Genomic DNA, 12034 nt, shown 5'->3' on the forward strand with positions numbered 1-12034 from the left:
GCTGGTGGAACCTCTGAGTCTAGACCAGGCTTTCCGGGCCTCACGGGAGCGATACTGTGCATCACCCGTGGGAAGGAGCTTGCTTTGCTCAGACGGTCAGGCCTGTGTTTTGCAATCGGCTGAATTCCTGAAGCCGTTTCCGGGAGCCCCAAAGCCAGGCAGGAACGCCCCCGGAATGTCAGCCGCTGCCAAGCGGGGCTGTGTCTCTTTAAAAGCCAAGACGAGGCCTCGCGAGACGTGCGCAGAGTAGAGCAGGCGTGGGAGGCACATTCTTCAGCCTGGCTGCTCGGCAAATCCAGGAGCAGGCGGAAGGGGAGAGCCAGACCCACAGCGAGCTCCGCTCTTGGCAGACGGGCCCTGCGCGAGGCAGGGCAGACTGCAGCCATGCCAGGTAAGCGGGCCGGGGCCAGGAAAAGGAATGATCTTGCCCTGTTTCCTGATTAAAGGCCCAGCAGCAAACTGTCCTGTCGACAGCAGCAGGACGTTCCAGCGCAGGGCTCGACGGGGACGTCGACACGGCCTGGCTGGGCCGCCCCAGGCTAGCGGGACTCGGGCTCGTGCTCTGAGTTGAACCAGTGCCTTGGAGCCCCAGCCTGAGCCACAAGTTCAGAGCCTGGCGTGCCCAGCTGGTCCTGGAGTGCTAGCCTGAGGGCCACGAGCCCGACCCCTCGGCCCGGGCTGGCACGCTGCTGCGGGCTGTGTGGACGCACCCGTGGAACCAGGAGTGGGCCCCGCTCTAGAGCAGCGGGGAAGAGGAGACGTCAGAGAACAGGAATGGGGCAGAGAGAGAAGGAAGGAGTAAAGGGGAGAGACCGAAAGCGAGAAGGGGCGTATGGAAGCTAGGGCTGAGACCCCACGGTGCTGGGTGTGGGATGGAGAGATGGGTGTGTCTGAGGACAGATAGACAGATGTTGGGAAGGTGACAGATCAACAGATCTGGCAACAATGAGATGACCTCTGGGTAGGCTGAATTTGAAGCAAGAGCTTCTCCTTATTCACTATTGATCATTATTATCACGAGCCAGAAATGGGTCTGCATGAAAACGAACAATAATCCCATGGCTGTGATAGCGGGTAAGAACGCGAAAGTGCTTAGCTCACGAGCCCGGCCAGAGCCCGGGAAGCCAGGGGAATTCCTTGTCTTCTCCCCAAGTTACACACCAGGCCATGGAGGCACTAAGTGACTCGCCCCAAGGGCACAGTCCATCCGTGTGACAACCAGGAGGAGCTCTGGGGGGCTCTGCAGCTCCTGGCTCCCAGCCCCACACTGCCCCCATGGAAGGGAAGGTGGGGTGAGAGGTAGCGAGAGGGAGGTAAGGCATAGCGCCTTTCAGCCCGCTGCGGGCCAGGGGCAGGGTGCCATGAGCAATCGAGACCCCCAGGATCACCTGGGTCTCTCTCCCCCATCACTTCCCTTCCATTGCAGGGGCCTCAGGCGTCGGTGCACCTCAGTTCCTCCTAGTCTCCATGCCCCAGCATCAGTGAGCCCTTCTTTGTGCCCTCAGCCTCATGACCCTTTGGTTCTGGGGTCAGTCAGTATGACTGGGGGTGGGGTGGGACGCAGGGAGCTCTGCGACCAAATCCAGACCCATCCTTCCACACTGGGGATATTTGGGGGCTGAGGTTTGTGCCAACACAGCCCTGGCATGAGCAGATGCTGCTGTGTACTGGGCTGGGTCCTGTGTGCTCGCAGAGCGGACTGTGAACGAGGGAAAGCGGGAGGAACAGAGACGCGGCACCAGAGGGAGGCGGGCACGGAAAGAAGAGGGCGAGACGAGGGGTGTTGGGAAACCGGCCGCCTTCCCCTGAGGAACAGCAGGTCCCAGCTTGCTTATCTGATCTAGTTCCTGCCGACGCCGCCTGCAGAATTCACACAGAAGCATGAACCTCTCCGCGTCCTGTCGGCGTCCATTCACCCTCGCTGCTTGCCCCCGCCCTCTGCCAGCTAACACAGCTCTCCTGCCACTGGCCAGTGCCCCCACGCCACCCCACATGGGCACAGCCGTAGGTGGGCTCAGAAACCTGGCTCGGGTCCCTGTACTGTGCCAAGGGGCCTAGAGTCGTCAGCTCCCCCACACCCACACCCATGTGACAGCTGGACTTCTCTGCCCAGCTGTAATGGCTACTGGGTAAGACTGGCTAATAGCGGGCCTAATTCAGACTGGTGTAAGCAGGCAATTGGGGGCTCGGCAGCACAGCGAAGGAAGCATTCGAAATGCAATAGTTAGATGGATGGGTATCTGCAGCAGAAGCAGCTGGGTAGGGAATCCTGTGCTTGAGGACAAAGCCTTTGCTAAGTCCAGCCCCCTCAGTCCGGGGTCTGCTGTGCCTGGCCTTCGCTGCTCTCAACCAAGGAAGGCTGGTTTAGAGCCGGGTCCTGCGGTCAGGGCAACGAGTCACACACCGAGCCGCCAATGGCAGATCTGCCAATTGATGCCTGCTGGGCTGCACCAAAGCACAAGAAGCAGGAGCGGGAGGGAGAGGAGAGTCCATGGGGGGCAGGATGGGGTGGGGAGGCAGACTCCATCCCAGGAAGGGAGGAGGAGAGGGCTGCAGAGACGAGTCTTTTTCCCGGGGGGGGGGAAAGGGGGCTCTGCAGGATCAGGGCTCCATGCAGCCTTAAATCCCACCCCTGCTCTGGATGCCAGAGGGCAGCCAACGCTGGTGCTCTCGGTTGGGTGCGGCACATGGTACGTCACGGCACAGAGCTGGCCACCTTCCAGGTTCGGTGATTCCTGCCCAAGGACAGGGCTGGTTTGAAGCTAAACCAAGCCCCAAATTCTGCTGGAGCAGCTCACTTCAGTCCCCCTCCCTCCATCCCACAAGGCAGTGCCGTGTTTGGGAATTACCCCAAAGTCCAGCTTCCAGCAAGTGAGCGCTGGTTGCTTCAGGGGTCCCAGAAGGCTCTGGTCAGGCCTGGTGGTTTGGCAGAGAGCCCGCCTGCCCAGCTGGCTTAATCTGGAACAGCCCCGCCATGCAGGCGCATCAAACCATTGCCAGGAGGAGCCCAACGAGTGGCGCTTCTTGCCACTGAAGGCCAAGCCTTTATGAATGGGATCCTGGCGCATAGCTTCGGATCTGGAGTGACGGAGACAGTGTCGGCCCAAACCTCATCACGTTCCTCCTGCAAGAGACTCCCCGGGCTGGATGGGCACAAGATGAATGGAAAGCTGCCAAGCCAGCTCAGGACAGCTGGGGGGCCATGGCCCGCCTTGGCTGAGGACAACTGGAGACTTCGAAGGAGTGACCAGAGCTGGGGAAACAGAGAGCAAGGAGATAGGGACTCGAGAAGGACAAGCAGAAGATAAAAGATCAGGGGCCAGTTGGACTGCTGGTGTAAATCGGCATATTTCCCTTGACTTCAGCCAGGGTGCTACAAGTCTCTGACTTCTGGAGAAGGATGCTGATTTACACCAGTGCAGGATCTGGTCCCAGATGTTTGGTGCAAACAGAGAAGAGGAGATCTGAGCCCAAGCAAGGGACAGCTGCCAACAGTGAAAGAAATGAACGGGAGGCGAATAAGAGCATAAGAACGGCCATACTGGGTCAGACCAATGGTCCATCTAGCTCCGTATTCTGTCTTTCGACAGTGGCCAGTGCCAGGTGCCCTGGAGGGAATGAGCAGAACAGGGAATCATCAAGTGATTCATCCCCTGTCGTCCATTCCCAGCTTCTGGCAGATGCAGCAGAATGCCCAGCACTAACAGAGAGTGTCTCTGATGCAGGCTCTGGGGTGGAGCACCTCACCTGGGGAGCAAGCGCAGGGACCCCAGAATAGGCTGTGTGCTAGTGGTCTCCATGGGATGCTCTCACTGAGATGTTTTCTAAAGCAGCAACATCTCCTCTGCTCCTGCAGCAACGCTCCTGGGTGGGCTGGCAGCAGGGACTGACCCCCAACCTCTCCATGTGAAGCCCAGGGCGTTACCACCGGAGCTGGGGGATCAAGCCCATTAGCTGCTGGCAGCAGTGGGTGGCTTTCCTCTGAGGCTGGAGGGAGTCGTAATGTGCTCTGCTGGCCTGTGACTCTCCAAGCCCTGCCCCAGAGATAAAGCCGACCCTGAGCCCAGACCTGGGCATCTGACCCCATGCCCTGTCCTGTTGGGCGTGGGGCTGATGTCACAGCTTCCTACCCCGTCCTGTCTCTCACCCATCGGGGGTGGCCAGGTGTTGGTGGACCATGGCTCCTGTATCACAGACTTTGGCTCCTCTGCTCCAGCCCCATCCCTTCCTGCCTCACTGGGAGCTCCCCTGGGGGCTCTGAGGGGACGTAACGGGCAGGAATGGCCTGGAGCTCGCGCTTGTGTGCCCGGGAAAAGGCACCCTAGGAACAGAGCACAGGGAAATGCAAGCACTTCATCTGGAGCCGTGTCCCCGTGGCGAGGCCCATGGCCTAGGGCGGATTCCCTCCTGGAGCAGAGTGCATCGCATGGGGCGTTTGGAGCGAGAGCAGGGCGAAGTGGGGGGAGGCACTGCCAGGAGAGGGCGACCGTGTGCCGGCAGGGAAGAGGCAATGGACTAGCCGCCTTCCTGTGCCCAATTCGTCTGAGCTGGGTCCTGCTCTCGCCGAACCCAGCAAACCCATGGAAGCCAATGGGGTGACAGGGGTGAGGTGTGGGCCCTGGGACGCTAGGGGCAGATCCTCAGCGGGGTCAATCGGCAGGTCTCAGCATGGGATGGCCACATGCCTTTGGCTGGGCAGGGTGCTGCCCGGTGAGCGGGCAGTGCGCTTGGCCGGAGCAGGCCGGCCCCTGGCAGTGGCCGCCTGCGGGCAGGAAAGAGGAAAGGCGAACAATGGGATGCACTTCCCTTCCCGCACATCCTGTGCTGGATGCGGACGCCACGCTGCAAGCCCTGCCTGTCGGCTTGAGTGTGCCGCGCGCCCCGGGCTCCGGGAGCTCCAGAGGAGCGGGGCAGAGCGGAGCTCTCTCCCGAGGGGGCTGGCCTTTCCCCCCAGAGGGATCCAGTCTGAGGCTGGGGTTTTGCAGGCTCGGCTGCAGGTGAAAGGACTAGCTGAGAGCCGCCTGGCAGCAGCAGGTAAAGACCCTCGCGTACTAGACTCTGCGTCCTGCCCAAGGCGCTGGGGACAGAGGCCCCCCTGCACTTCCCGCATAGCAGGACAAACCAGCACAGCCCACTAGGGGCAGGGCGAGCTTCCCCCTGCCTGCATGATCTGCTCCCCCTGGGTGAGCCACTGTCTAGAGAGGAGCTGGGTCTCGGGTGGCCTTCTGCCCCTCGCCCTGCACACGCAGGGGCGGCTCCGCTGGCTGCAATGGGGCCGTGCCAGGGCTGCCATTCCCCGGGCGGCTCCCTCTTCCCCCGTGCAATCAGGGTTGCCTCATCCCTTGCCCTGCCTTGTGCCATGCCGCTGGGCTGGGCCGGGCCGGGCTGGGGGTTCCAGTCGGGAGGGTTTTGGCATGAAGCATCTCCGGTGGGATGTCACCCAGGGCGGTGTGGCAAGACAAGGACTGGTGGGTAATTACAGCCCATTGCATCTTCCCCTCCTCCTCCTTCACCGCCCTCTCTGATCTGCTGGGAACCAGCCTCATTCCTTTCAGATGAGCGCTGGGCAGCAGGTTACGCCAGCCGGGTAATTATTGTTGTCATCGGTAGCTAGGAGCAGGCAGGACCCTGGGGGAAAGGAGGCGGGAGTGGCAGGAAATGGGAGGAGCCAGACAGCGGCAGGGGTTGGGAGCTGTACGTTCGCTCCAAAGGGGTCAGGGTGTTGTTCCCATCGCAGCCTGAGGAGGTGCTGTAGCACAGAGGAGTTCATAGATTCATGCACAAGGGTGAGGCCAGAGGGGAGTATTGGATTATCCCGTGTGACCTGCACGACCCCGGCCAGAGAACCCCAGTCACAGATCCTGGCATCAAATGCTAAACCCCAAAGGGACGGCTAACAAAATCCAGCCTGAGCGCCTGTGTAACCCAGGCCGGAGAATTCCCCCAGCCTGCCAACTGGAAACATCCCAAAACCATGGGATTGCCTTAAAAATGCTGAGATTAAAATCCCGCCCCCGGCAACATTTGGGTTTTTTTTTCTTCATTGTCCAGTGTCGGAGCCTTTGGGGCACCCCCGGGGCACACTGTCCCACTCTCCCGTACAGCCCCAAGAGCTAAAAACGGCTGGAATTGTCACTGATTATAGACTCCTGGCGAGGCCACTAGTCCGGCCCCCCACCCCGAGGCAGGACCAAGGACCCGCGATAAACTTGCAAGTGTTGGCAACAGTGATTTCACCCTGGGCTGCTGGCTCTGTCCCCAGCGGCTCGCTTGGGGCCCTGTTGTCAGCCCAGCCTTGTTGCCAAGTTCCCAGGCTGGAGCCGCCCCCAACTCTGTTTCTCCCTGGGTGTTTCTTTGTGCTCCGCACCATGGACATGATCCTCCAGGCCTGACTCCCGGATGTGCCCCATCTTGTCCCTTTCCCCTTTGGCTGAGCCCTGGGCTGCTCCAGGGTGAAGAGATCAACGCACAGGAGCCAGACGGCGCTCCCCACCCGCTCCCAGGGAGAGGGCAGCAGCTGGGGTGGGGGGCCTGTCAGGCTGGGATCTCTCCCTTAAGGAGAACCAGACTCACTGGGAAAGGGGACAAGCCCCCTCTGCTCTTGCTGCCCCCTGGTTTGGGGAGGGGCTCGCACACTAGCCTCCGGCATGGGGCTGGTTGGACATAAGGCAAGGGGACGGTACGGGGGTGAAAGGACCCCCTCTTGTTGCTCCCATTTGAGCATTTGGCTGCATCTGCCGGGTGGCGCAGAGGGAGACAAAGGCAGTGACCCGAGAGAGGCTCTGCTCCAAGGCCAAGCAGCTGTCCTGACATCGGCGATGCCGGATTTACCGGGGTTTCACTGGGAGCAGCAGCATGACGGTGGGGGCCTGCACTTTCTCCTGCTGCTTGGACCCGGCTTCTCTGCTTCCCTCTCCCTGCCCCATTCTCCCCTTCAAACCTCCACCTGGCTCAGAGCCTCCCACCCCCTGCCTCCTCCGAGCGTCTCCCATGTCCCCTGATCGCTCCCCACCAGAGCCTCCAGCAGCCTCCCCACTAACATCTGTACAGTCCATCCCTGCACCCCCTTTTGAAATCCCCGAGTCCGTTTTCCACCTGTAATGACCGGGTCACACGCTGGGCTTGTCCTGCCAGGCGTGCTTGGCACAGCGCCCTGCTGCCCAGCTTCTGGGCACACATCCTGTATACGGCCCATAGAATAACGAGCCCTGCAGCACTGAGAGGTGCAGGCAGGTTATACTATGGGCCGTATTCAGAGGGATATTGACCAGGGATGGGCCAGGGTGAACCAAGATCAGAGACGGCCCAGATCAGGTGAACTCTCACGGGGACACCCTGGAAAGGAGAGCCCTGCGTCCATTGCCCCATAGAACTGGGGTCACTGCCAGAGTCTGCGGCACTCGGCCTTTCCCAGCAGGTGACCGATGCCCACCAGGCAGCGCGGACTGGTGCTAATGCCCGGCTGCACCGGTGCTGGGACAATGAGCCCCCCGCTGCCCTGCTCAGGCATCGGCTCCGTTACCGTTGCAGGGACTAAGGAGACAGAGATGTCGGGCAACTCGTCGGAGCTGGAATGGGCCCTCCAGGTGCTGGTGAAGAACTTTGACAAATACGCCAGCGGGTGCTGCAAGAAACCCCGGCGCATCAGCAAGAAGGATTTCCGCAAGATGCTGAGCCGGGAGCTCAACCACATGCTGACGGTGAGACTAGGGGGACACTAGTGTGTCAGTGTGAGCCCACGGGCAGCGCCCAGTCCCGTCACGGGGAACCCTAGTGTGCGAGTGTGAGCCCACGGGCAGCGCCCGGTCCCGTCACGGGGAACCCTAGTGTGTCAGTGTGAGCCCACGGGCAGCGCCCGGTCCCGTCACGGGGAAACTAGTGTGCGAGTGTGAGCCCACGGGCAGCGCCCAGTCCCGTCACGGGGAACCCTAGTGTGCGAGTGTGAGCCCACGGGCAGCACGAGGCCCTGCCACGGGGAACCCTAGTGTGTGAGTGTGAGCCCACGGGCAGCGCCCGGTCCCGTCACGGGGAACCCTAGTGTGTCAGTGTGAGCCCACGGGCAGCACGAGTCCCTGCCACGGGGAACCCTAGTGTGAGTGTGAGCCCACGGGCAGCGCCCGGTCCCGTCACGGGGAACCCTAGTGTGCGAGTGTGAGCCCACGGGCAGCGCCCGGTCCCGTCACGGGGAACCCTAGTGTGCGAGTGTGAGCCCACGGGCAGCGCCCGGTCCCGTCATGGGGAACCCTAGTGTGCGAGTGTGAGCCCACGGGCAGCGCCCGGTCCCGTCACGGGGAACCCTAGTGTGCGAGTGTGAGCCCACGGGCAGCGCCCGGTCCCGTCATGGGGAACCCTAGTGTGCGAGTGTGAGCCCACGGGCAGCGCCCGGTCCCGTCACGGGGAACCCTAGTGTGCGAGTGTGAGCCCACGGGCAGCGCCCGGTCCTGTCACGGGGAACCCTAGTGTGTGAGTGTGAGCCCACGGGCAGCGCCCGGTCCCGTCACGGGGAACCCTAGTGTGCGAGTGTGAGCCCACGGGCAGCGCCCGGTCCCGTCACGGGGAACCCTAGTGTGCGAGTGTGAGCCCACGGGCAGCGCCCGGTCCCGTCACGGGGAACCCTAGTGTGTGAGTGTGAGCCCAACACTACCTCACGCTGTCCCCAACCAGCCTCCTTGCTGGCAGCCTGAGGAGGGACCTCGGTGACCCCCACCCCCAGCTCCAGTGCTGAGCTCCCTGCCCCTCGGGAGGGGGTGCCCCGGCAGCGGCTGACCTAGGTGCCAGGCTGGAGAGTGCCGCCCCCCGGGCTCCCCAGCCCCTCCTGGCGTTCAAACGGCTCTGCGCTCTCTTCCCAGGACACCGGGAACAAGCGCGCGGCCGACAAGCTCATCTGTGACCTGGACGAGAACAAGGATGGGCTGATCAGCTTCGAGGAGTACTGGACCCTGATCGGCGGCATCGCCGGCCCCATCGCCTGCCTCATCCGCCAGCAGGAACACGGCACCAAGTTCGCCAAGTAGCGCGGCCTGAGGGCGCCGGCAGCCCCCCAGATCCCAGCTCGGATCTCCTCCTTTGCTGCTTCTCCCGAGGCCATGAGTGATCCCCTGCCCCCCACGGCGCCTCTGAGGCCGGCTCCTCCCGGGGAGAGCGGATCTCCTGCCAGCTGGGGCTCAGCCCCCACTCCATCAGCAACCCCCCTTAGCCAGCGCTGCCCTGGCTAACACCGATGCCCTGGGAAATAGCCAGCACTGAGGGCAGCTGCCTTCGAGGGGCTCGTTCTTCCCTCCCCCCCACTGCTGGGCTGGCCCACAGGGCAGCAGAGATATCATCCTCCTGGCCTTGTTAGCAAGCCACCTGCTGCGTCACGTGGCAGATCCGTGGCCTCCTGGACCCTCATCCCTGAGCCAGGGCCCGTGCTGCTGGCAGTCACAGAGCCCTAGTTAATGGAGGAGAATCACCTGTGGCTCTCTGCAGTACAGGGCTTATGTGACACACGCTGCAGTGGGTCTGACGTGCCAAGAAAGCAGATTCGCATTGTCCCAGAAAGGAGTGGGGCAGCGGGGACACACGCAGACACGCACATGCCAGTCAGTTACAGCCTGGTCGCTGCTTTTCCCAGGCTCCCCTGTAGCTCGCTGATGCTGGATTGACCTTTGCCGCCCTCCCGCCAAACGCCCTGGGGTGGCTCTGGGGCTGGGCTAACCCCTCGGGGGGAGGATTCAGGGTGCTGGTGTACCGGGGTCCTGCAGGGCTGGGATGGGGCCCTTTTGTTCTGCTCTTCGGAGGCTGTGCTGGTTTTAACCCTTCCTGATCTGCAGCTGAGTGCTGAGCCTTGCCTGGCTCCAGGCTGGAGAGATCTGTGCTGGCAGGGAGGGGTAAAATTCCCCCCCACCCCCAGCAACCCGCCAAGGCCCCAAGTGGGACAATCCAAGTTCCCAGCCATGCCTGTCTCCTGCCGTGTCACTCTGTGTAGAAGTCCCGCGGGACTGGCTGGGGGTCTAGGCCCATACCGGGGCGAGGGAGGGATGCAGCCCCTTGGTGACTCTCCTTCTTGGATCCATTGTGCCAAACTCTGCCCTCAGTGCCTTTCCTGCAGCCCCCCCTGGGCTGCCCCCCAGGTGGGGGTTCCAGGGCATTGTCCCCCATCTACGACTTGAATGGTTCCCGTTCTCAAACCTCTGTCTGGCTCGGGATTCCAACCCCCATGCTGGTTAGAAAGCAACCCGTCCGAGCTGGTAAGAAATCTGTCCTTCCCCTTTGCTGACCATTGCAACAGTTCTGTGGGGCCCATGCGGCTCGCCTGACCTTCCCTAACGCCCTCCAGGGGCTGGCGCTTGAGCCAGACTGTGAAATTCATAACAATAAAGTTTGGAGTGGGATCGGTGTCTGGGTCTGCCTTCCCCCGGGCGGGCGAGGAGCTCATAGCGCCGTGCCAGGGCTCATTAGCTGAGCCCGCGAGGTTGGAGAATATCACCGTCAGCCCGGGGCCTGTGTCCCTGACCATGCTGTGCCGGAGAACCCCCTCAGCTGGTAGCAGGGCGAGACCCCAGAGTCCCCTGCTCCAAAAGGGCCTCCATGGCCTGCCCCACGGGGCCATTGGGACTGGCTCGTCTGACCAGCCGCATAGGCCAGGCCCGAGAACGGCCAGACCCCAATTCCCAGTGCAGAGCTGCTAAAAACCAGCCCATCTCGATTGAAACACGGGCAGCGATGGAGAATTGACCATAAACGTCGGTAAATTGTAACCACCTCCCTCCGAAAACCGTACGTCTTGTTTCCAGTCTGGAGTCGCCTCACTTCCACTTCCAGCCACTGGGTCGGCTTAGACCTTCCTCTCCTGGACTGAAGAGGCCTTGGTCAAATATTTGTTCCCTCTGTGGGTACTTGTGAGCAAGTCACCCTGGCCCTTCCCTGCGTGCAGCGAAATACACTGAGCTCCTTGAGTCTGTCGCTGTAGGGCCGGTTTTCTGATCCTTTCATTGTTCTCCTGGCACGTCGCTGAACCTTCTCCAAGGTACACACCTGCCCTCTGACACACAGGTAAGCAGTTCTCGCCCCATGCAGCAGGAGGCAGCGGTGCACACACGTGTGCACACACAAACACACACACTGTAGCCCTGGTCATTATCGTGTGTTACCCCCATTGTACAGAGGGGGACACTGAGGCAATATGGGACGCGGTTTCCTGAGTGTCACACAGTGAGTCAGGGGCAGAGCTGGGGATGGAACCCAGGAGTCCTGGTTCCCCAGCCCTCCACTCTAACTGCTAGACACCAGCTTCTTCCCAGGGCTGGGCACAGAACCCTTCAATCCTGACTCCCATTCCCTCTAGCTATTAGTCCATCCCCCTCCCCACACAGACCCCACAAGTCCTGGCTCACTCCCCTGCTCTAACCCACTCAACCCCACTGCCCTCCCAGAACTGGGAATGGAACCCAGGAGTCCTGGCTCCCAGCCCTTCCCCACCCCCCTCACTAACGGTAATAAAGGCTCCGGTCCCTTCATGGGGGGCCTGATGAGCGATGGGTCATTTCCCTTCTGGACAGGTGGAAATGCAGAGTCTGAGGGGGCTGGATCCCCAGGGTGCAGCATGCCCCCTGGCTCCCACCCGCAGAGGGGGCCTGGGATGGGCGGGACCTGGCGCCTGGGGGAGGGATCTGAACAGGAGCGTCTGATTCAGGGGGGCTTGTGCTCTGTCCCCCCAGGGAAGGATGTGGGGTCTCCAGCACAGAGGGGGACCCCAAGAGATGTGTGTGTGTGTGTGTGTGGGGGGGTCACAACCAGGCCAGGGACAGCCAGGGCCTAAATATCTCCTGCCAGGAGAGACGGGCCTGGTCTTGGAGCTTTCTATTGGCCTGGCCCATGGGGCTGAGTTGGGAGCTGGGGGAGGCTGGGCGCAGGCAGGGCCTGTGATCCCCTCTGCCCCCCAGCCTGCAGCGCCTGAGGTGTGACCCGACTCCTGGCCTGGACTCAGCTATTCCAGCCGCACTGTAGCTCTACACCTCCAGGGGGCGCTCTGCAGGCGTGGCCCCGGCTCCTC

At 62.0% G+C, this 12034-nt stretch overlaps 1 protein-coding gene across 2 annotated transcripts; it reads left to right on the forward strand.

Moving 5' to 3' along the window:
* The first annotated feature begins 232 nt into the window (after nucleotides 1–232).
* On the forward strand, nucleotides 233–10373 carry S100A16 (S100 calcium binding protein A16). Of its 2 annotated transcripts, none has more exons than XM_084613133.1 (3): nucleotides 233–391; nucleotides 7531–7700; nucleotides 8850–10373. In XM_084613133.1, exons 1-3 carry the CDS (start codon nucleotides 385–387, stop codon nucleotides 9012–9014), a joined length of 342 nt encoding a protein of 113 aa, XP_084469259.1. In that variant the 5' UTR covers nucleotides 233–384; the 3' UTR covers nucleotides 9015–10373. The 2 variants fall into 2 exon arrangements, with proteins under 2 accessions (XP_084469259.1, XP_084469258.1); XM_084613132.1 differs by lacking the exon at nucleotides 233–391 and adding an exon at nucleotides 4659–5034.
* The last annotated feature ends 1661 nt before the right edge of the window (nucleotides 10374–12034 follow it).

This window comes from Lepidochelys olivacea (genome assembly GCF_965140295.1).
Source record: "Lepidochelys olivacea isolate rLepOli2 genome assembly, chromosome: 24".
Taxonomy (NCBI): Eukaryota; Metazoa; Chordata; order Testudines; family Cheloniidae; genus Lepidochelys; species Lepidochelys olivacea.